The sequence below is a fragment of the Delphinapterus leucas genome, chromosome 1 (genome assembly GCF_059928025.1).
Source record: "Delphinapterus leucas isolate spDelLeu-1000000601 "Yukka" chromosome 1, BTC_Dleu_Yukka2, whole genome shotgun sequence".
Taxonomy (NCBI): Eukaryota; Metazoa; Chordata; class Mammalia; order Artiodactyla; family Monodontidae; genus Delphinapterus; species Delphinapterus leucas.
This window is the reverse complement of record NC_143129.1, coordinates 133,260,109-133,283,286: the sequence shown is the minus strand read 5'-3', so window position 1 is coordinate 133,283,286 and position 23,178 is coordinate 133,260,109. Positions and strand designations below refer to the sequence as shown.

The 23,178-nt window shown below is 39.1% G+C and overlaps 1 protein-coding gene across 1 annotated transcript in view; it reads left to right on the top strand.

The window, feature by feature from the left end:
• The first annotated feature begins 2,433 nt into the window (after positions 1 to 2,433).
• SGIP1 (SH3GL interacting endocytic adaptor 1) overlaps positions 2,434 to 23,178 on the top strand; it is a 130,412-nt gene continuing 109,667 nt past the window's right edge. Inside the window, exons 1-2 of the mRNA XM_089910545.1 lie at positions 2,434 to 2,719; positions 18,182 to 18,245. Of these exons, the coding sequence (XP_089766671.1) occupies positions 2,434 to 2,719; positions 18,182 to 18,245 (350 nt within the window). The remainder of the gene's footprint in view (positions 2,720 to 18,181; positions 18,246 to 23,178) is intronic.

The following is a 23,178-nucleotide window of genomic DNA, read 5'->3' as shown; positions in this document are numbered from 1 at the left end:
TGTCAAAGAAGGTGAAGAGATGGGACACCTCTGTAAGACATCTCTCTAAAGAATTGTAATGTGGCTTTGTTTTCAACCTAGACACTTGAAATGAATTTAAGGAGAGTAGGGACATAGTCATTATACCAGACTGTCTCTTAATGGGATGTGGGGGGAGGCAATCAGTCTAGATATTACAAAACTACTGTGCTATCCGGTGTGTCCCAGAGTTGTTAACAAAGAGCAAAACAATGACTCATGACCCCTTTATAGCCCAAAACAAGCTGATATTCTTGCCATGACAGTCCCTAAAAGCTTTGACTCTTAATCTAGAAGGAAATACAGGTGAAAGCTAATTTGGTGTCTGAGGGTGAATGGAAATAGGATACGAAGTTTCATCATGACTGCCTGATACCTCTGATTGTCTCTGTGGTTCAATTAGCCATGTCTTGGGAGAAAAAGCATTATGAGTCTGAATGCTCCTGGATGGAAACCCAGTCCTCCAGGTAAGGTTTCGACTGCTTTGTCTCAGTGAAAACCATGTGACCTTAGTGTTGGAATTCACCTGAATGTTCTAGGAGGTGTACGTCACCTTTTCCTCCATGCATAACTTTTCATCTGAGGAAGCTTTGAGGTCTCTCAGACATAGATAATTTCAAGATACTGGAAGCATGGAGTTAGATCTCAGATGTTTTTAATAAGTACTTTTAAAAGCATTATATCATAGAAAAATACTAGACTTGGAGTCAGACACAAATATATTGAAATATTAGTGCAATTTATTAACCATGGTGTCTTACACAAGTCACATAATCTCTTAGATTTTTACCTGCATGTAAAAAGTGGATTGATAATACCTACCCAGCAGGAATGATTTACAGATTAAATGAGATAAAATAAGTGAGAGAGCCTAGCATTGTAATTAACACACAGTAGGAACTATGTTTATTTTTTTCTTCCCTTATCATTGCTAATAACCAAGCTGTTTAGCTTCTGGGGTTTTCTTTCCTCCTTCTACTAAGTTTTGAAAGCTGCAGGTCCAGCCAAAGCACTGTGGCTGTTTGTAATAGAAACAGATGGATGACTAGACCAGCCAGAGGAAAAATAGGGAGGCTCCATGAGTGAGACATGACAAAGGACTCAGCTGATGGACTGTAATTTAGAGCATCCATCATCATGGGTCTGGGGACAGACACTGAATTCTAAGCCTGACTCAGTCCCTGATTCCTTCTGAAGTGTTAAGTAACATTTAATTTCTGACAAAGATTCACCATAATGCTTGGCATTGCTGGGTTGTCTTGGCCACGATCATTTATTATATGCTATTGTTACACATTAATGCAAAAAAAAAATGAGTTCCTACAGAGGAAGGGGCTTAACCTGAGGTCCGTGATACGCTTAGCCAGTTTATAATGCAGGAATAATATGCACAGGTTGGTAGATATATGTCTATGCCAATATCTTATGCGAGAGGATCCCTGTCTTTTATTAGATTCTCAATGGAGTCTGCGACCAAAAAGAAGTGAAGAGCCACTGCTACATAGTAAAAGACCAAATTTCTTTATAGCTAGAGAGACTATTTTCATGAATACATTTTTCCTGGAATTCTAAAATATACTCCCTAATGAAAACAGGATTGGAGCCATGCATTGTTTCTGTGAACTGTACTATCTTATTATGGGGTTTTTATCACATTTTTTCCTCAACAGAATTCAAACAGATATTCCAAGGTCTGTTTTAATTGTTTAAGAAACATGCTTGAGTCTATAATACCCTTCCTTTAACCATGAACTTTCCCCATATTTCCTCATATTTCCAATATTTCCTCATATTTCAAAACAAAATACTAACTGTTTGGTTACCTCAAATGACAGTTTCCTTTAGGATGAGGGACCAAGGCTTGTAGTTTTATTACACACAGTGACCAGGTAGCCTAGCATCCTTGACTAGGCATTACTTATAAATAAAACCTGCTAAGTCCTAGAGAGTACCGTTAAGCAGATGCGAAACAGCAGACTGATTGTTTCGACCACGGTCTACCATTAGGTAGAGTTGAGTGAAGGAGGGTGCACCATAGTGGCAGGGTACGTTTTGCCGGCACTTGATGGCTGAGAGTAAGTGAAGAAAGTAAGTCACTGTCTCTATTGCTAAAATAAAAGCTGGTAATTCAGAGACAGAACTGGTGCCTTCTTTTCCCCTTGCCTTCTGATTGTGTAGCTGAACCTGTTCTATCATGGGGGTGTCCTGAAAGGCCCAGAGGGATGCCCCCCTACCAGGGGACACCCCGTCACAGAGATGCCTGATCAATCTCTTCAATTTCTTCAGAGGGGAAGCCTACTCAAAACATTAGGACTTGATGGCAAGGGAAGTATTTCATCCCTACATGCCAACCACCGACTTAGTTCTTGCTATTGCTTTTCATTTCCCTGAATGCACGCATCTTTTTCTGTAATAATGGTAGCAAGAGAATGTAGCAGACCATCTAGAGCAGATATTCCCAGGAGTGCTGGCAGAGGAAACTGGGGGAGCGAGAGGAGAATCACCGGGTCTCCCGAGTGCCTTCAGCAAGTGCACGGTCAGGGCACTGTGTGCACCCAGCTCTCTCTCCCCAGTCACCCAGCAGACACGTGTCAGCAAGTTGTGGAACTTCTCGAAGAAGTGTTCCTTGTCTGCCAAGCAGAGATGATTAGACCTACAGCACAGTGTGGTGTTGTGCATTTTAATGAGATAATGCATGAAAGTACCTGGCAGGCATTTAATAAATGCTACCTTAAGACTAGCCAGTCTTACCCCACAGAAATTAATTTTCTGAGGGAAAAATATTATATATTTTATGTGTAATATATATTACATTTTAGAGATATCAAAAGTGAAATTTTAATATGTTTGCATATTATAGATATATAAATATATATTTAACATATGTAACATATATTCTGATATATCAATATTCTTATATTTCTTAAGCAAAGATCATCAAACATCATTTAACCCATTTTTGATGGTGAGAAGTAACAGTTTTGTAACTACTTAAAACAACTAAAAAGTGCTTTTTATATTTATCATTGTTCAGAATACCACGGAATGCCCTATGCTATAATTCAACAAAGCTATCGGGCACTGTTGTTACAAGCCAGGCTGGTAGCCTGATGATAAAAGCCCTTTCACTTTCTGAAGAGTGCGATGTGCCATTTCCTCTCTGGCAGCTGCCATTGCTACCTATGCGTAACTTTGCCTCTTTGACCCCTTCTAATTAGCTGCTGCCCTTCTGGTCTGGAAAAGAAGATTAGTAAGATTGTTGTCTCTGTCCTTAAAACAGGAGGGAACAGACAATGAGAAAAACTGAGGACCTCCTCTGTGCTGTATACACAAGTATTAGTACATCTTATTTGTGTACACACACTAGTATACCTTCTTTCACCTTTGTTTCACTTCTTCATTAACTCTGCTAGCTTTTTAGGATGTTGGCTGTATTTATGATACGTGCGCTTGTATACGTGAAGATTAGCAAGTATTTAGTGGAGGTTCTTTTCTCAGTGATGGAAGAAGACTTAACTTGAAAGCTCCTGATTTGTTTGCTTATATCCAGCAGGGATAGAGAAGGTCATTTTTGACACCTGAGCCTTGGCTTGGCTTAGAACCCTTTTCTCAATTCAATCAGTGTTAACTTAGTTGACGTTATTGCAGGGCACTGAATTAGCTTCACTGATGGGGCCCAAGATGAATGAGAAGTGAGTACTGTCCTCATGCAGCCTAAGATCCAAAAGAACAAAGACATTGTAAACTGACATATGAGGCAAAATTTGATAATTTCTATTGTGGAGTCTTAAGTTTTGGAAGAACCCAAGAGAAAAAAATCAGTTCTGAAGGAGACCCTCCTGCAGGTGTGGTGGGGTATTTATGAACCAGCTGGAGCATAGGTGGGTTCCTGTGGTTATCTGCTAAAGAGAAGGTGGTCCAAAGAGAGAGTCCTCAAAATAGAAGCTAATACATACGCCACAGATGTGCACACTTGTTTAGGGAATGAGGAGAATTTTCATTCGGTTGCAGAGCGGAGTGTTTACAAGTAATAGTGAGAGATGAAACTAGAGAAATATGATAGACCATGTCTGAAATGCCAACCTAAGCAAGGAGATCTGTCTTCTGGTAACTTCAGAGCAGACTGAATTCTGCTGAAATCACTGAGGGGGCTCTAATTAAACAAAATGGCGGAGGTGAACCAAGTGTGGGCATGTATTTAGGTGGCTGTAAAAAAGAAGGAACTACAGTCATTTGGGGTTTTCAAATGCATTTCAGAGGAGAAATATCTGGGGCAGCCTGACTAGGATGCTAGCAAACTTTTGAATTTCGCATAGAATTACTCTTGTTAGCATGACTGTTCCAGGAAGAAAAACATACATTTGCGGAAAGTACCACATAATTAGCTTAATTCAGACTCAGCATTTGGATCTTGGTGTTTCTACAAACCCCATTTCTAATGACTTTTTTCTGTTTTGTTTTGTTTTTATCATTATAAAAGTCACCTTTTACTTCCTTCTGCCTTTGAGGTTATAGTCTCATGAAAGGAAAAGTCTTTTTAGAGTACTTAACAGAAAATTTAGTCAAAATGTTATGCCAAATTTCCACTTAAAATGGTATTAGTGTCACTGGAATTGTGACCCAGATTGTTGGGGGAATGCTATTCAGCCAAATAGGGGTTCATGACACGGTTCTAGACATTTAGAAAGTAATGAGATATACTTAGCATAGAAGTAGAAACAAAAACTGTATTCAAACCTAAAACTACTTGGCATTCTAGAGCACTATGGGAGATAGTTTGTGTACTTTCTCTCTCTTTTTTATATATATGTATATATAAAATATATATTTTTTTATTTTATATATTTATTTTATATAAATATAATATATATATTTTTTTTTTTTTTTAACTTTTTGGCCACACTGCACAGCATGTGGGATCTTAGTTCCCCCACCGGGGATCGAACTGGTGCCACCTGCAGTGGAAGTGTGAAGTCTTAACCTCTGGAACACCAGGGAATGCCAGGCTATTTTTTATACACACACATACCTATGCCCACTCATACATAATGAAGCAATATGGTAAAGTATATTGAACTAAAGTAAAGGGACAAAGGTTTGAATCCAGCCTTCTCTATAATTTTCTGTGTGGCTGGAGGCATGTTGCTTTAGTCTCCCAGCACTTCAGTTTTGCTTATCTATTAGTTAATCTGTACCCTGATATTCTGTGATTTAACTGCCTATCAGTTGTGCCATGTTATTTCCCCTTTTTAATCTTTTAATGGAGGCTTATTAAAAGCTTCTTCAAAGAACAAGAATGTTTTGCTTAAATTGGGATTTTAAGGGGGAAAAAAGGAAACAAAAATCTCCAAAGTCTTCCTCAACCATTACCTTTATGGTGAAAAGATAATTCAGTAAACCATAGTATAGATTTTTTTTTATTCCAACAATTTTAAGAATTATTTTAAGAATTTTATATCCAGACTCAGTTTCTAGAAAATATTGATTGTGATAAGCCATTGATTTGCTAAACAATTTACATGCATGATTCATTTAGTTTTCATAGCAACCCTATGAGATAAGATCCATTTTGTGGATGAGAATACTGAGGTTGAGAGAAGCATAAATTTATTGACAGTAACACAAGTAGCAAGTGGCAGAATCAATTAATTATGTGGGACTAGAGCTCTCAGCTGCAGAGAAGTGAAATGGGAGGTGAGGCTTTTGTGTATAGGGATTGGAAGAGACAGCTAGCCGACTCCCAAAGAGCCAAGCTTGCTTTCCACAGCACAGAGCTGTTGCTGGGGAGTGACTTCACAGCCAGGGACTTTGTTTTCCAGCATCTCTTACATCTAGGTGAGACCAGATGGTATATAAGCCCAAACCCTTCTGGTCAGTGGTATATAAGCATAACTCTGTCCCTCCTGGCTGAGGTAGTAAAGTATCCCAGGTAACTTCCTCATGCTTTCTTTCCCTTCCACGATAATCTTAGAGGCCATGTCTTGAAGATGACAGAGATGGAAGGAGCCTGTGTGAACAGACTGGATGTACATAAGAAGCTAACAGCACTCTCTGATCGATTGGCTGTGGAGAGGGAGGGAAAGGAGTCAAAGATAGCTTCTTAGATTTCTGGATGGAGCATCTTGAGGGATGATGGTACTATTTTCCATGGAGAGGGAACCTCTGGCAAAGGAACTGGCTAAGGAGGAAGTTCCAGTTTAGATTATCCATGCCTCGTGTAAACACTTTTCCTTATCTTAATAGATTGTTGAAAAGCAAATAAGCATGATTTTATAGAATTTTAGAGTTAATGCTACCCAAAGGAAGAAATTGGAAAATATGCTCTTAGATGTTTTGCTAGGGAAAATGGATTTTCCTCCCCTTTTCATGCAAACAAGGGAAGAGAGAGACGTTACCATTTACACTGGATGGGATACTTTACTTTTTTTTTTTTTTTGCGGTACACGGACCTCTCACTGCTGTGGCCTCTCCCATTGCGGAGCACAGGCTCCGGATGCGCAGGCTCAGCGGCCATGGCTCACGGGCCCAGCCGCTCCGCGGCATGTGGGATCTTCCCGGACCGGGGCATGAACCCGTGTCCCCTGCATCAGCAGGTGGACTCCCAACCACTGCGCCACCAGGGAAGCCCAGTAACTTATCTTTGATTTCACATAATTCAAGGGTCATATTAGACACTATCTCTAGTCCAGAAGAGCCCCTGGCACATGATAGACGTCCAACACATTCCTGTTCTATCAACCATCAAATGAGAAGATGAAATCTTCTGATAGTGACCCCAAATACAGGAGCTTGCATGACTCTGGGCATTGAATAAAAGGCTAGAGTTATCTCCCTGCCCAACACTGAGAAATTGATGAGGAGAATACTGACCAGTAATGGGGAAAATTGCCATCGGAGCTTCCTAGGTAAATATGCAGACCTAGAATCAGAGATCATTTGTAGAGTAGCAAACATGAATTTTAGTGATTGGAATATAACATTGGTAAATGAAGCAAGGGAAGAGTAATATGGCTGTTTAGTCTACCAAGATGCTGAGGGCATGGCTTAATAAATCAACAAGCCTACCAAGGGTTAATTTTCCAAGAGGGTGGACTTGATATTTTCTACCTCCAATGAGGACAGACTAAAGGAGAGTAGACTTTCGTTGCAACTTGGTAGATTTATATTATACAACAGGCATAATTTCATGACATTGAACTTTGTTACCTATTGAAATTTATAGCCAAAGGGTAGATGGGCGAGTGGGTGGGCAGGCAAATGTGTAGAGGGCGGTGAATAGATGGATGGATGATGATGATGGTTATAAATCTTACAGACAGAATCAAGCCACATGCATTCCAGAGGCCTCTCAAAAGGACTTAGACGCGAATTCTGGATTTACTTCCTTTAAACCCTTATTTTGTGTATGTTTCTCCGATAACTGATCTTCTTTTTAAAAAAAAAACAACTCAATGTTTATATGTTTTTAACTTTTTAAACCATTTCCATTCCATTTCAGAAGTTGACTTCATGGATTCCCAGTAAATAAGGTTGGCTAATAACCTGTGATGTATTGAGTCAGCCATGCCATGGAAATCTCCTTTCCTTTGTTCACCTCTCTTCCTCCATGTAGTAGGTTAGAATTAAACCAAAATGATTCTTTGTAGGACATGTTCCAGTGTTCATTTTTAAATTCACATTTGAAGAATGTAATTCACAGCGCTAAATGCCACATGTCGTAACAATTTAGAAATTTGACCAAAGGACTTGCTCCTTCCTCTCCAGATGAAATATAAAAAGACAAGAGCATACGAAAAGCATTTCTGTCGTTGTGCAGTTTGCTTTCTTTTGGATTTATTTTCTTGCTGAAAATGGAGTGTTTGGAAAATGAGATTTGGTGAATTACAATTCAATTGAATTTTTCTGTTTATGCCTGAAAACCAGAATCTTGCTGTGCAGGATCGTTAACTTCAGTTCTGTTTACGTGTCAGTGTCAGGCTGGGGAGGGACTGGAGATGGAGGGGAGAGAAGAGAATCAATGAATGTGGGGAAAGAGGATGAGGGAGAGAAATAGAGAATAAGAGGAAAACCATTTTACAGAACAAGGTTCCCAAGGAACACGTCAAATTAATTTCACTAGTGTTTGAAGTGTTATTCTCCCTACCTGGTAGGAGCAGAAAGCAAATTCTATATACCACTAACCCAAGTAAAAGTAACACTGGCTTACTTTCAAATCATGCTGGGATGACCAGCTGATTAAAGTTTGGAATAGCACACAGTAAAGGCTTCATCAATGATGTATTTTCCTGCTTCAGGAGACTGTTGTATTTCTTACTGTGAGTTTTTAAATCCCCACTTATCTTTTATGATAGATGTTAGTAAATTACATTTCTTGATCTTGGTTTTGTTTTTATAGCTGTAACCAGGAGAAGCTTGAGATTTTGAAAATTTGATTATTTTCAAATTTTGATGTTGTATTTTTATTTCTAAAGGAATAGCGCTAGGGAGATGCTGTAAGTGCTGAAATCAGGCATTTAGTTACTTTTATGTAATCTGTTAAAATAGCTGATTTCTAGTTGCTTTGTAACTATCAAAACTGCAAGAAAAGCAAGAAAAATATGCATAAAGTGATGCGCAATATATTTTATGTATGATACGAAGCTTTTACACCCATTTAAACTTTACAAAAACCTTTTATGATAGCTGAAAAAACTGAGAGTCAGAGAAGTTATGTAACTTACCCCAGGAGGTAGTGAAGATGGGATTTGAACAAAAGTTTTTCAGAGCTCAAAGCTCCTACGTTTTTTTACAACTGCATGTTTCCCATGGATCTTGTTACTGTATTTAAAGCTTAATAGAAGTTGTTCACCTTCTTAAAATTCTTCCCATTCCCACTCAACTCCTTCATTGCACGGATATTGGCAGAGCAAATACTAAATTCGTTTGTGGCAAACCTGTTCCATGACCATTTTCTTTTAAACATTTCTTCCATGTCTCCAAAAGGTCAAATATTTCTTTAAAAGTTGTCACTATTTGGGCTTCCCTGGTGGCGCAGTGGTTGAGAGTCCACCTGCCGATGCAGGGGACGTGGGTTCGTGCCCTGGTCTGGGAAGATCCCACATGCCGCGGAGCGGCTGGGCCCGTGAGCCATGGCCGCTGAGCCTGCGCGTCCGGAGCCTGTGCTCCGCAAGGGGAGAGGCCACAACAGTGAGAGGCCCGCATACCACAAAAAAAAAAAAAAAAGTTGTTACTATTTTTTAGCCCTTGAAGTCTTAATTGTCTTACGGTCATCTCCATTTCAGCATACTAACCTGAACTCCCGTATATCAAATCTGAATTTCAAGGTGCCATCCACATCAGCCTCTTTTGCAATCCAGCACCAATGGAGTGTGTCATTAAGATTCATATTTCCCCCAATAAGCTCAGCTCAGAATAAAGGGGTACCATATTGTAAAGAGGCTCTGTGCTAAGTACAAAGATCACCTGGATTTCCTTTGAGTCACATAAAAATGAAAGTAAAGCATTCAGACCACATGCATACCAATTTTGAACAATCTGGAAATGTGTAGAGCAACCAACAAACTTTTGTTAAGTGACTACCCTGTGCCAGGTACTGCTCGACACTGAACTTGACTTTTCATATTCCCTGGTACTCACCTCTGTTAAGCATCCCCATATCTTAGGCAATAGTCTAGGCACTGGAAATCATAAATATCATAAAAAATCTTGGGAGAGACTGGCCTTCATCTTAACTGGTCTTACATTTTTCTGTAAGACCTTCTTAGGACAAAGAATCTGAATTGGATTATAGTACCTATATTTAAAACTTAGAGGAAGAGCTAATACGCAAAGCATTTTAATCTTTCCTGACAGAAATACAGTGGCCATTATAATTAATAGACATTGCCAGTGAGAGTTGCTGTCAATATGTGGCATTACGCCCAGGGCAATTAAATTTGCCTGTTTTTTATTATTGAGACCAAATGTTTGGCCTGGGTTCCTGCAGAAAATAAGTAATTCCATTACATGTGATTCACCTTTGAGTAACCCTCCAAGCTGACGAAGACTCAAGCTTGAAAATTTACATTTATTACAGAAATAATCCATTTAGCAAACATTTATTGGGTCTCCTTATGTTCACTGGGCAGCACAAAAAGATTTAAACATGCAAAACACAGTCTTTGTGTTTAACAAATGTACTGCCTATTTTCCCTAAAAATGTTTCTCAATTAAAAAAAAATCAAGGTTTTGTTTTTTTTGGTTTTTGGTTTTTTTGATAAGAAGGCAAGACGAATTGTCAACTAACAGAAAGATATTCCAAAGACATGAAGCGCATAGACTCTGGAATTAGGCAGAGGGGACTTTGAAATGTGGTCTGTCCCAACTGCTGGGAACTAAACTCCGAGGGATCCCTTGGAATACCCTGCCTGATAGGAGTGGCACTGTATATCTGAAACCTTCAGCCATACCAGATAGTTTAGTCTAACAGTGTGATTTGTGGTGAGCATCTGTCTTTGTATGCCTGAAGCTTTGGGTTTATCAGTTGACATCTAGGGGACTGTAGACTGAAAACCTCAGGTCAGTCATGCAGGTGTTCCATGCCTATGTGAGCTGATCCCCAGTAAAAACTCTGAACTTAGGTGAGCTTTCCTGGTTGGCAACACTTCACATGTGTTGTCATACATTGCTACGGGGAGAATTAAGCACTACCCATGCAAAAGTAGGAGAGAACAATTGGAAGCTTGCACTTGGTTTTTTCCTGAAATCTGCTCTAAGCATCCTTTTCCCTTTGCTGATTTTAATTTGTAATAAGCCTTTCTGTAATAAACTATAACCATGAATATAAAAAAAAGAAATGTGGTCCGTCAATTGCCACCTGTGTGACCTGACACTAGTCATTTCTCATACCCCATGGTATGTAATCAATACAATAATAATAGCTCCCGCTTTATAAGGTTGTGTTGAGCTAAGATAACGAAGTTCCTGATGAATTTCCTGAAACATCTTAAGTACTTAACAAATTACATCTATTGGTTTTTATTCATGATGTGTGTTTTGGGCTAAATTTAGCTTTTCAATGTGCCGCTGTATACATTCTTCACCTAAAAATGTGGTGAGGTCACCCTACACCCCTCCCCCAATGCACATGCTATCAGATAGGTCCACCCCATGCAGCTTAGGGCTCCTTCTCTTTCCCTGATACCTCCATATATACAAATAAATATTCAAACACTAAACATCAATGGAATGTAGATTGCAAACATCCAGAAAAGTCATTTGGTTTTCCTTTTAATTATTATACAAACATTCAGTGGCTTTTTAAAAAGGTGTTAGACAAACATGGAAGGTGTGTCCACCGTGTACTAGGCATGGCCTTGGGTACCGAGAGAAGCATCAGGACTACCCGATAAGTTGCTTGGCTTGGAGGCATACAGACCTGGCTCAAAATCTTGGTCTTATCTAACTTGTTTGTTTGGTGATCTTGGAAAAGGAACTTAATCACTTTGAGTTTATTTCTTAATCCATAAAGTAGGGGTTAGTGATACCGTCTGGGCTTGTTGAAAGTGTTAGTTTGTGAAAATGCTTAGCATAGTATGTGACACGTATGAGGGACTCAGTGAACCAGCGCTGCCTTCCCCTCACTCCTAGGGATTACAGAGAGAAAAACTGAGGCTATTCCTCCAAACCTCATGTCCTGGGAGGACATGAATCTTATATTGAAAGTAACGCAGTGCCTCTCAGATTCTCTATACGTTTTGCTGCAAATGACAGCTAGTAAGAGGTCCAATTAAGATTTGATTCCAGGGCTTCCCTGGCGGCGCAGTCGTTGAGAGTCTGCCTGCCAATTCAGGGGACACGGGTTTGTGCCCCGGTCTGGGAAGATCCCACATGCTGCGGAGCAGCTGGGCCCGTGAGCCATGGCCGCTGAGCCTGCACGTCCGGAGCCTGTGCTCCGCAGCAGGAGAGGCCACAACAGTGAGAGGCCCGCGTACCGCAAAAAAAAAAAAAAAAAAAAGATTTGATTCCAGATCTTTGGATTCCAAAGAAAGCAGTCCTTCTGCTCCCTTCCACCACGTCTCCTGCTCTGTATCTGGGAGGGGCATCTTCATGCTTCTGGAGGAGATACACGAGAAGATGATTTGCATTCCTCTGTGAACTGTGTCTTACATACTGACCCTAAACAGCTGTCACTGCCACCCTCTCCTCTTTCTTCCAAAGCTCTAGGTCACTCTTAGAACCAGCTCTGTGCCCAGGCCATGACTGGTCCAAGCTCTGCTCAAAATCACTGTTTGTAGAGGACTGGGAAGAAGAAGGATCAAGTACACCCCAGGAACATGATCTGCAAAAGTGACGCCTTTTCATCAATTTTAAATGCAAAATGCTTATATGGGGGGTTTAACACCATAATAAAGAGCTGTTAGTGAAAGCAGTGTGTAAGCAAGACTGTGACATGAGTGAGGAAGGTAATAAAATATAGTGCCACATCTCTTCCCATCCCAGTCCCTTTAATTTATCTTGGAGATAAACCAGTTTGCTGCCAACATGCTGATAGTATGGTGACCAGTCTACCTTTGACCTCTTCTTGTTGTCTTACCAGCTAGCAATGGAATGGTAGGAATTCAGGACAAGGAGAGAAAAGAGGAGGTATTGGCAGGACTCTCCACGTTCACTCCTATGTGGCAGGAGAGCGTCTTGTGAAGGCCAGCAGAATCTTCTGTGAGTTTGGTCCTCAGCTCCTGCCTACAGGATGCTCACACCTTGATTTCTCCTGTTTTGGACTCAACTCCAGGACTGTTATCTCAATCTGTCCATCTATAGAACTAGCCTTCATTTTTAGGGAAAAATATTTCAGTTGTAATTTTAAGAAATAGAAGATGTGAAACCAACCAAGCAAAAACTCTGTATTTCTTTTGAGTATCAGATTTTGATGTTTTACCTAAAATTAGTATATAGTATAGAGGCTAAATTTTCTGTTTTGGAGGATCCCTCTGACAAATTCTGTTTTCATTGTAACATTTAAAGGCTCAAATTTAGAATTTAGTGTTTGCTTAGTGAATCTCTATAGAACAGTTACACTTGGGAGAGAAGGAAATTGATAAAGGTAATTTTTTGCTGTATTATTTCTTCCTCACCTGTGGAGTTGTATACTCAAAGTCAGGAAGGTATCTTTATTTTTTAATTAGTTAGGAGACATTTCAGAGAAAAACATAGTGAACACAGTAATTTGTGTTTTAAATTTAAAAGACTTTTAAAAGAAAGGTTTATTTTTTTAAAAGACTTTCAAACTTTTTGGAGTTATCATAAGAATATATTTTACATGGTCACCCAGTTTGCAGACACTCACCACCCACACAGCTGAGGCCAAGAATTTCATGATGCAGTCTTCATCCTTTCTACAGGCAATGCACACTTAGTTTTTCTCTTCTACTTTATTTTCGAATGGAGGTTTCACCCTAACAAATTGATTTCATAAGCTTCCAATGGCCTGACTTGCAGTCTGAAAAGAAGGTGAGAAATAATGGCTCTATTTTAACACAATTGAGTAAATCATTTTAAGGAATGTTCTATTCGTGAAACACTATGGGGCAGTGAAAATAAAGAGAGGCATCTACATAGTAGAGTGGCTGACTTCACAGAGCTTACTGTCTAGTAGGGATTAACATAACATTGTGATCTGATGAGAAAAGCTGAAAGGAACATTACATAAAAATATGTTTATGACAAGCTTTTTGTAAACAGCTATTATGTGAGAGAGAAAAGCTGGAGGGTTGTTGTAGTTGTAAATTCTTGCAGACATATCACTTTCGCGATGGTGAAGGTCATCATGAACACAGATTTGTGACTATATAGCTCCCAGTTTCTTAACTAAATATTTGACAACTTTACAAAAGATGAAATGAAAAGGAAAAACAAAGATTCCAAACTTTTAAGCCAATCTGCCTTGTCTGTTTCTTTTCTTTATCATTCCCTCCTATCTTTCTTCCCTCTGGTCACAGAATAATCTGGCTTGAGCTATTCTGTTTCTTTTTTATTGTGATAAAATACACACGACAAAATTTACCATTTTGGCTACGTTTAAGTGTATTCAGTACATTCTCAGTGTTGGGCAACCATCACCACTATCCAGTTCCAGAACTTTTATATCATCCCAAAAGGAAACTCTGTACCAATTAGGCAGTCACTCCTCATTTCCCCTCTACTCCACCCCTGACAACCTCTACTCTGCTTTCTGTATCAGTGAATTTGCCTACTCCAGATATTTCACATAAATGGACTCATGCAATAGGTGGTTCTTTGTATCTGGCTTCTTTCACTTAGCATAATGTTTTCAAGGTTCATGCATGTTGTAGCATGTGTCAGTATCACATTCCTTTTAATGACTGCATAATATGCCATTGTATGGGTACATCACATTTTGTTTATCCATTCATTAGTTCATGGAGAACTATTTCATTTTAAGGGAGATTTTATTCAGAAAATAATTGTAAACTAATCAATTGGACATACCTTTAGAGGTTTGATTACATATATGTATATATATATATATATATATATACATATATATATATATAGGCACCTAAAGGCTTTCAAAGAAACCTGATGCCTATTTGTAGAAGTTTGAGCATGAGAAGAAGTGCTGTATATCCAGAAGCTCATGAGATAGTACTGGATCTGACCTATGGATTTAGGGTTCATCTGCATACAGATGGAAAATGAAACCATGTGAGTGAATGAAATTGCCCCAGGGAGAGAGTGTAAAGGAACTAAGGACAGAGTCCAGAGGTACTTTGGGGATCCATGGAGGGAGAAGGAGCCTCCAATTTCCTCCCTAGAGATGATGATAAATAAAACCTAACTCAGGTGAACCCTCAGGCTCATCATTTGCAAAGAAAACACCTCCTACTTTTTCACAAGATTTGTAAGAAAATTAAATGAGTCAACATATGCAAAGCAGCTGGTACCTGGCCCATAGGTAGGACCTCAGTAATGAAAGCTACAAATATTACTATATATATTTGTGCTGTCACTATTGTCAGTTTCTGCATGTTTCTTTATTTCACTATCTTGTAATATCATATCCAGGACTACCTATTTTGAAATAAGCTTTCCTACCCTCTTAAAGCTCAGTCTGTTTTTAATTTTGTTGTTGTTGTTCCCAGACTTTGCTAACTTCTCCCATAATACTGATGGAAGCTAAAAGAATCTAAATTAGGTGAAGAGATGCTAAGAGGCACAGGCCAGACTTCCGACCCAGTTCTGCATGCACACAGGAGGATGTTCTCAATTCCATAGCTTGGAAGAAAACTGTTCTAGCCCCAGATCATCAGGACCTTAAAATTCTTTCTCTTTAGATCTCTTTGTTTTGATATTGGCAAGGGAAAAGTTATTTACTTCATTTCTCAAAGACACTTGATTTTTTTTCCCTCCCATTTTTGGTAAAGAAATAGTTGGCAAAAATTCATGACCCAGCCTAAAAACAATTACACTATATTGGAGTCTGAAGTGAAAAATCATTGGATATGCTGTTTTTTAAGCTTGTCATTTTACCAGACACAGTGTCTTAAACTTGTTACTCCTGTAAGATTTTTGACTGTCCTTGCTCTCTTCTGAAGAATTTCTTTGAATATTTTTAAATAAACTCTCAAAAGACTTGACCACACCTCTCCATTCACTTGTAACATGGTTGGTATGACTGTTTCTTCCTGGGTCTTCTCAAAAAGCTGTTAAGATATGAATAACTTTTATATTTCATAACTTTGTTTTAGTCTTTCAGAGTTTTCTTCATACTCTTCTAAACTTCTCACACCTTTCCACCTTTCAAGGGGGAAAAGTCTTCAGTGTTTTTTCTTATGCAATAATTCGATTAGTTTTGTTTTTCTGGAATGTCACATCTCTAGTGTATTCCTATTTATGTTCCATATATAGGAATGTATTTTACATATAGGAAATATGACTTTCAGTGAAACTAAAACTACAGAATGGCATTGCATTTTGTGAACATATGCAAATTCTTTCATTCCTTATTACTGGCTGATTTGTTGTACACTGAGAGATGGAAATACAAAAAGAATGTAACTCATACTCATCTACACAATTAGAAATGATGCTGGGAATGGACTCTGTCTCCTGAAGCCTGATCCAGGGCACTTTTCACTGGAAAATGGACAACTTGTGACGTTCATGACCTAGTTCATGTTGGCTATTATCCAAGTTTGGTGGTCAAAAACAGGACAGAGTCTATGGAAAATTACTATTGCCTGCTCTGTTACTAATTTAATACAAGAATTACTGGAATTTGTCTGTATTTTCTCATCTGTTTGGTAGGGCATGCTATCTCTTGTCTCATGGTCAAGTTGCAGAAAATAGAGTAATTTGAAAACATAAGATAATAATAGCATTTGGTTTATAATTCTATAAAAACCAGTAGTGACTGGTGAATATAGCATTCATTGTGACTCCAAAGCTGAATTAGAAGCATGGAGAAGCCAATTAAGAGACTTGAAGCCCAAGAAAAATTATAGGAGGAAAATGATGATTTTAACTACAATATTTTGTCCCTATAAGGAGATAAGGCAATTACAGGTGAGAAGAAAGAAGTTTTTCACAATCAAAATTAAAAATGAACAGAGAGAAGGTGTTCCTAAATATTATGGGTGGGTAGTTTTAAATGTCAATAAGTTTTCTATAAACTCTTCACGTGGAGGGTAATGGAGAATAGCTTAATGTGGGAGGAGATTTTTTTTTAAACAAACATTGACATTTTAAAGACCTAAACATCTTAAATGGAATGACTATTCAAATACAAAATTAGACAAACAGAGGCATTTTGGAGATTATATTTGAGTAGTATCCTAAGAGCCAGATAATGAATGACTCAGATCATCTGAGTGGTCTGGGCTGACTCACATGTTTTAAAAAAAGATGTCATCAAATCTCTGATTTTGTCAGTGTTTTTCCCCTTGATCCACCTGGTAGTACCAAACAAATCCTGAACGTCAGTGACTTTTCCAGCTCTAATTAGTCAGGATGAAGTTCCAAACCACCAGTAACAAGTCTAAGATTTTGAATATATAGGCATTGGTATATTTCAATAATACTCACTAACATGAGAAACACACAAGCCACATATGTAATTACAGGACACGTGGGAGATAGGAATCCCTGACAGAGCCTTGACAGGAGAACAATAGAAGACACAAGAATAGGCTTGGTTTGTCCAGGATGGAAGAAAAGGAGCCTTCTTACCCCAATACCACCTGAATGATGCTTCCTGGAAGACATCTTAAATCAACAAATATTACCTGGTTCCTCTACTTGGCGTAGAGGACATACCGAGGGTATCCTTGGCCTCTGTCCTAGAAAGCCTTACAGTCTATGAGGGAAACTGACGTAGGAACTAATAAGTGGAATGCTTTGATGTATTGCAATACATATAACAGCAACATTTGGGGGAGTACAGGATAGTCAGTTCTGACAGCACTAAGATTGAGAGGCCCTCACAGAGGAGGGGGCATTTGACTGGGCTGTGAAGGCACATACGGAAGTTGTAAATATCAACAAAACAGGAAAAGCATTTCAGCCAGTGGCAAGGACCACATAAAGAGAAAAGAGTTACAGGAGAACAGGTATTGGGGATGTTCAGAGCATCCAGTATAGCCACCGAATTGAGGAAGTAGAAAAAGATGAACTGGGAATATGGGATACAAAGAAGTGTCAGGCCAATGTGGCTCTTTCGTATGGTTTATATAATCTCTGTCTTGGAACTACCCTAGTGTCAAGAATCCGCCTACCCTGGAAATTACTGTCCTTCTAAGTCTGTGATGGGGTTTCTTGGCACAGCGCCAGTTTGGGCGATGGCTAACAATAGTCTAAGAAAAGCTTGCCTACTTTACTGTACTTTGTCCTGATCTCCTTTCCATTTTTTTTTTTTTAATATTCTTACATTGCTCATAGGGCTAAGAACTTACAGCGCCATATCCTTGATAAACATCTGTTGAAAAACAATAATGAATCCTATGCACATGCACACACACACATGCATACACATGAAGAAACTTTCACGGGTTTTTGAACGTTCAAATTTAACTGATATATTGCAACTTTAAAAATATGTTCACTTGCATGTTGCTAGGAACATTCAAATAGAAAATAGATTTTTTGACCTTTTGTTGTTTTCCCACAGGATTGAAAAAACGTACAAGGAAGGCCTTTGGAATACGGAAGAAAGAAAAGGACACTGATTCTACGTATGTATTAAGGAGAGGACCACTGCTCGGCATCAGCTGGCTGTGACCGTGTGGAAACGCAGATCTGGTGTGGTCTGCTGTATAGCAGAATAATGAACCTATAAAACCCCTTATTTGACAAGAATCCCTGAAAGAAAGTTAGAAAATGCAAAAATCAATAGTTGTTTAGGCACAGGTGAAAAGAAAAAAGATGATGTTGATCTCGCACCTTTAGCTTTTCATTCTGTACATTTTTATCGTGCATAAATTTTATCACAAGGTGCTGAGAATTGCCCTGTGGCCTTGTCCTCTGAGAATTTATAATTCATGGAATAGAATATCTATCACGCAAATTGAAGTATCTTTCATATAACTAAAAGAGCTAACATTTGTTATGACTACCGTGGTAACACGTACTTAGTAAACGCTCAGTGAATGGTAGCAGCCACTACTCCTGTTATCACTAATACAAATTAATACGTGGTAAGTTCCTTAGGAGCGATTAGAAATGGAATTTCTGGGGAATTGGAGGGTGGGAAAGCTCATATTTGAATAAATGATCAGTGAAGCTTCAAAGAGGGAGGAGCCTTGATTTTGGCCTTCAAGAAGATGAGGACATGCGTTTCATGCCAAGGGACAACAGCCAAAGCAGAGATGTGGAAAAGCCAAGTAGGTATTCGGGACAAGCTAAACAGAGCAGTCTGTCTACTTGTCGGCCACACATAAACGTAATAGTGGGAGGCAAGGCTGCAAAGGAGATCAGGGCCAGATAGGAAGGGCTTTAAGTACCAACCAGGCTGAGGTGTCTGGGCTTCCTTCCTTAGGCAGTGGGCGACCTTGAAACCTTGAAGGCTTTTAAACCAGAGACTGTAAAGGATTGGGGGGTAAAAAGCTATTTTTTGTCCAGATATCAAATTTTAAGTCCCCTGTTCTTACCTTTTCTTTGTGTTTTTTCTTTGGGTAAATAATTATTTCATGGAAGCTGTATTTACTCTAGTCTTGCCAATTTTTCTAAATGATTAAATTAGAAAAAAATTTCTCTGAGCATTATATAATTTTCATTATTTCTTAAGAAATTGCCAACTTTGAAACATTAACCAGAACAGGAGATGCTTCGTTCACCAGAGTCGGAAGACCTGGGCTCTGGTTTCAGCATTGCCAATAGCTCCACAGACTTAGAATACACTTTCCTCTAATGGGCCTCAGTTTGTACTAGATGGAATTGAATTTCCATAAAAGGCCAGACACTGTAGCAGTCCGTCTGTCAACAGAATCTTTTGCCACCTACAATGTGCCATGTGTTGTGGGGGACACTATTAGACATATCTCAGGAGAACATCATTAGCAGAAAACAAATCCATTTTTCTTTGAGATGGTTTCTGTAACTGACTATACATAATCTCTGGTGTGTGAAGAAACTTAGAAAGGAAAAAAGCTCCCTCAAAAGGAAAAAGAGGTCAAACAACCTCCCCAGGGCAGACTGAGCTCATTTGCAGGTGGCCAAAGTACCACTCTTCCATCACCACTTCTAAAAACATGAAAATGAGGAAGTTACTCTTCATGGCTTTGTGTAGATGCCCAATATCTCTCTGAAATACTCTAACAAGACATTTTCTTGTAAAATCCCAAGCATCTGTCCTTTACTTCTTATCATCTGAGCACCCCAGTTTACTTAGGTGATAGCAAATTAGCTATAAATTGGTTCCACCAGCAGTGATGGTCAAAGGACAAGACGTTTAGTGTAAGCCTTTGCTTTTCATGAGCCCCTGCTCTCTAATTGGGTCATATATCATTCTTGCAGAAGGCTGGAGAAATGTTCTGGCAATGTGCTATCCCTTCAGATTTAGGTAATGCTTATGTTAGTCTGCAGTCACTGAAACCTTGTTGATACAAACTGTTTTCAGGGCTGTTGCAACTCCGTGAGTGTTGACAAGTAACCTGCTCTGGTAGCTGCCAGTTCCAACTTCAGTTGATTGAGTGTCCTTAGATAGAGTGGGGTTAGAACCAGAGCTTCCTGATTTGATCAACGTTACAATGGCTGATAGAAAGAGGAAAGGAGAGAGGAGCCTGTGCTAAGTGGCAGGCCCTGTGCAGGGTATTTTGTATGTACTGATATCCTTTTTAATCCTCATAGTAATTCAACAAGGTTAGAAATAATATCTCAATTTTGGAGATGAGAAATCAGTGCCAAAAGGAATTAAGTAACTTGCTGAAGGCTACCCAGAAAAATAAGACATGGAGCCAGTATTCTAGTCCAGAGTCAAGTGCCTATTCTTTGATTACTCAGAAAAAAAAAGAATAGATGGGCAAAATTATATTCAAGACCAATAGGCGGGTAAAAGAGAAAAGGCAGCAGTGGCAAGAGGTGACTGTCACTTTTTAAAATAGAGGCAAAGCGTTCCTGGTAGATGATCAGTTTTAAAACAGAATCAGTAAATATAATGGGTCTGCTCTTAAAAAGAAAAAAAAATTATTTAAAAATGTATAAAACTTAATAAAAGGGGGTTAGGAAATAAACTGAGGACACATACCCCATTGTCTGAGGCTGCTAAAATCTCTCTCTCTACTCCCCATCCTAGGTCAGCTTGTATAATAACTTTATTCTAGGTAGCATTTAACGAGTATTTACTATGTTCTAGGTACTATACCGGGCTCTTCATTTATATTAACTTATTGAATCCTTTAACAGACCTATGAGCTATATGCTGTTATCACGGCTGTTATATAGATGAGGAAACTGAGACACAAAGGAGTGAAGTACTGGTCCAGGGTTATGCAACTAGGAAATCTAAGTTGATTGAACCTGGGCAGTTGGGCACTATAGCTAGTGCTCTATACCACCATGCTTACTGCTGTCATATGGGGAAGCAGCAGCCCCATTTCCATCAGTGGATAAGACAAAGGATCAGAATAGACACCAACGCTGCTATGTACAATTACAATTATTCTGATTAAGATTTTTGAAGTGCCATCCCTATAGCTGTAATATGCATGAGACCAAGTGGCTTCCCATTTAAGATCCCCTATAGCTATGCCCTTCTACCTGGACCAATAGTGGGCAACACCACAGCCAGGGCTATCTCCAGAGCCTTGTCTTCTCCACATCTATCACCTGCCCCGAAAGACAACCCCACGAGGATCAGTGCCTCTGGATGTGTCCTATGCAAAATTTGATGCAATCTCTTCTCTACCAGTTCCTTTAGCAGAGGCTGAAATCCTAGTAAGAAATGCTCATTTTTTGCAGTGTACAAATCTAGGGAAAATTGACTTTGATGAATACGGGTTGGTACCTTTCCTCTGTACTTTCCTACCACCTGGGTTTACTGCGGCCATAATAGCCCACTGGATTTACTTGCCTGTCTCATTCTCTCTATGATAAGCATGTCTTCTTCATTATTTTATCTCCTGACCCTAGCCTAGTGCCTGGCCTATTATAAGCACTCAATAGTTGTTCAATGAATTATATATAACTTTTATTGGCTAAGACTCTTCCTATCTTTCTATCTTAGATGAAATTTCTTTGAACCAACTTTTTCCCATAGCCAGCAAATGTCCAAAGATCCTAAGATTTCTGTCAACTCCCATGGTCTTTCAATATCAGGGTCCTCTCTGCTTCTGGCCCCTGTATCACTGATTCATCCCTGTATCCACATGGACACAGAAATGATTATGGAAAATGATGCTCTCCCATCAAGTGTTTTGTAATACAAGTAGAATATTCTGCTAATTTTGAAGGAGGTGGTGGGAGAAGGGGAATCACATCTTGAAGCCAAGAAGATGTCCCACCAACTCTGCATTTCTCTCTCTCTCCTCTGTCCCACTCTATGAAGCAATAAGCAATTTTGTCACTTGGTCCCACCTGCTAAGGAACAGTTCCAACCACACCAAACTCTTCAAGATTTCATAGTCCACCCAAGCACTTACTAAGGTTTTCTTCCAAACCATGCAGGTCCCCATCTAAGCATAATTCTGGTCTCCATGTTAATAGAATAATGTTTTTTCTAGCTCCTTACAGAATTAATTAATATAAGAAGTTATAAAGTGACTACTCTTTTTCTTCTCTCTTTCTCTGATTCCTCTAGCCCAGTTTTCCAAAGTAACAATAATAATACCCTTCCTCTATTGCTATAAAGTCTAACATGGCTGCAAGTGAACAGTTTTGTGTTCCTAGGGTAGAGACATCACAGAAGAGGAAAAAACCTGTAACAAACAAACAAACATTTTTGAATACTTAGTATGTGTCGGGAACCATTATAAGTTCTTTATATACCTTATCATATTTAAGCTGGCTTAGAGAACTAAGTAATAATCAATATGTTCAAAGTCAGAGAGCTAATAAGTGGTGGAGTCCGGACACCTGGCTTCATCCTACTCTAAAGCCCTTATTGTTAAGCACTGCAGCCTAGCTTCACCATGGATTAAATACCCTGGACTTTAGTCATCAAAGCAAGCCAGTTAGCAAAATTGCCCTCCATTTCCTGTTCTGTAATCAAAGGAGCAGTAACTCTAGAAATATGGAAGAAAATACAGATTCTCAAAGTAAGTTGAAAACTACTTTGTAGTTTTATAAGTTCTTCTTATAAGTATAAGAAGTTCCTTCTTATAAGGGGAAATTCAAGACCACTTATGGGGAGAAGATGAGAGAGAACAAATGGGTTTGCATTCCTGGTGGTAGTTTCAAATAGAAGGCTGCTGGGTGGGACAGCTCTTAATGAATTCTCCTCTCAAGACATTGCACCAGCAACTTGTGCCTTTTGGATTTCGGTTTTTAATGAGACTCTCCCTCCCACGCACACATACACACACCCCACACTCAAATATCACTCAACCAATCTGTTTTGATTTGGCTTTCATTAGCCAGGTTTACTGGGGTTGGAACTCGTGAGAGGGGGGAGAAAGGTGGTTAATGATTCTTATTGTCATACTTGAGACTATGTAGCAAGAATGATTCATT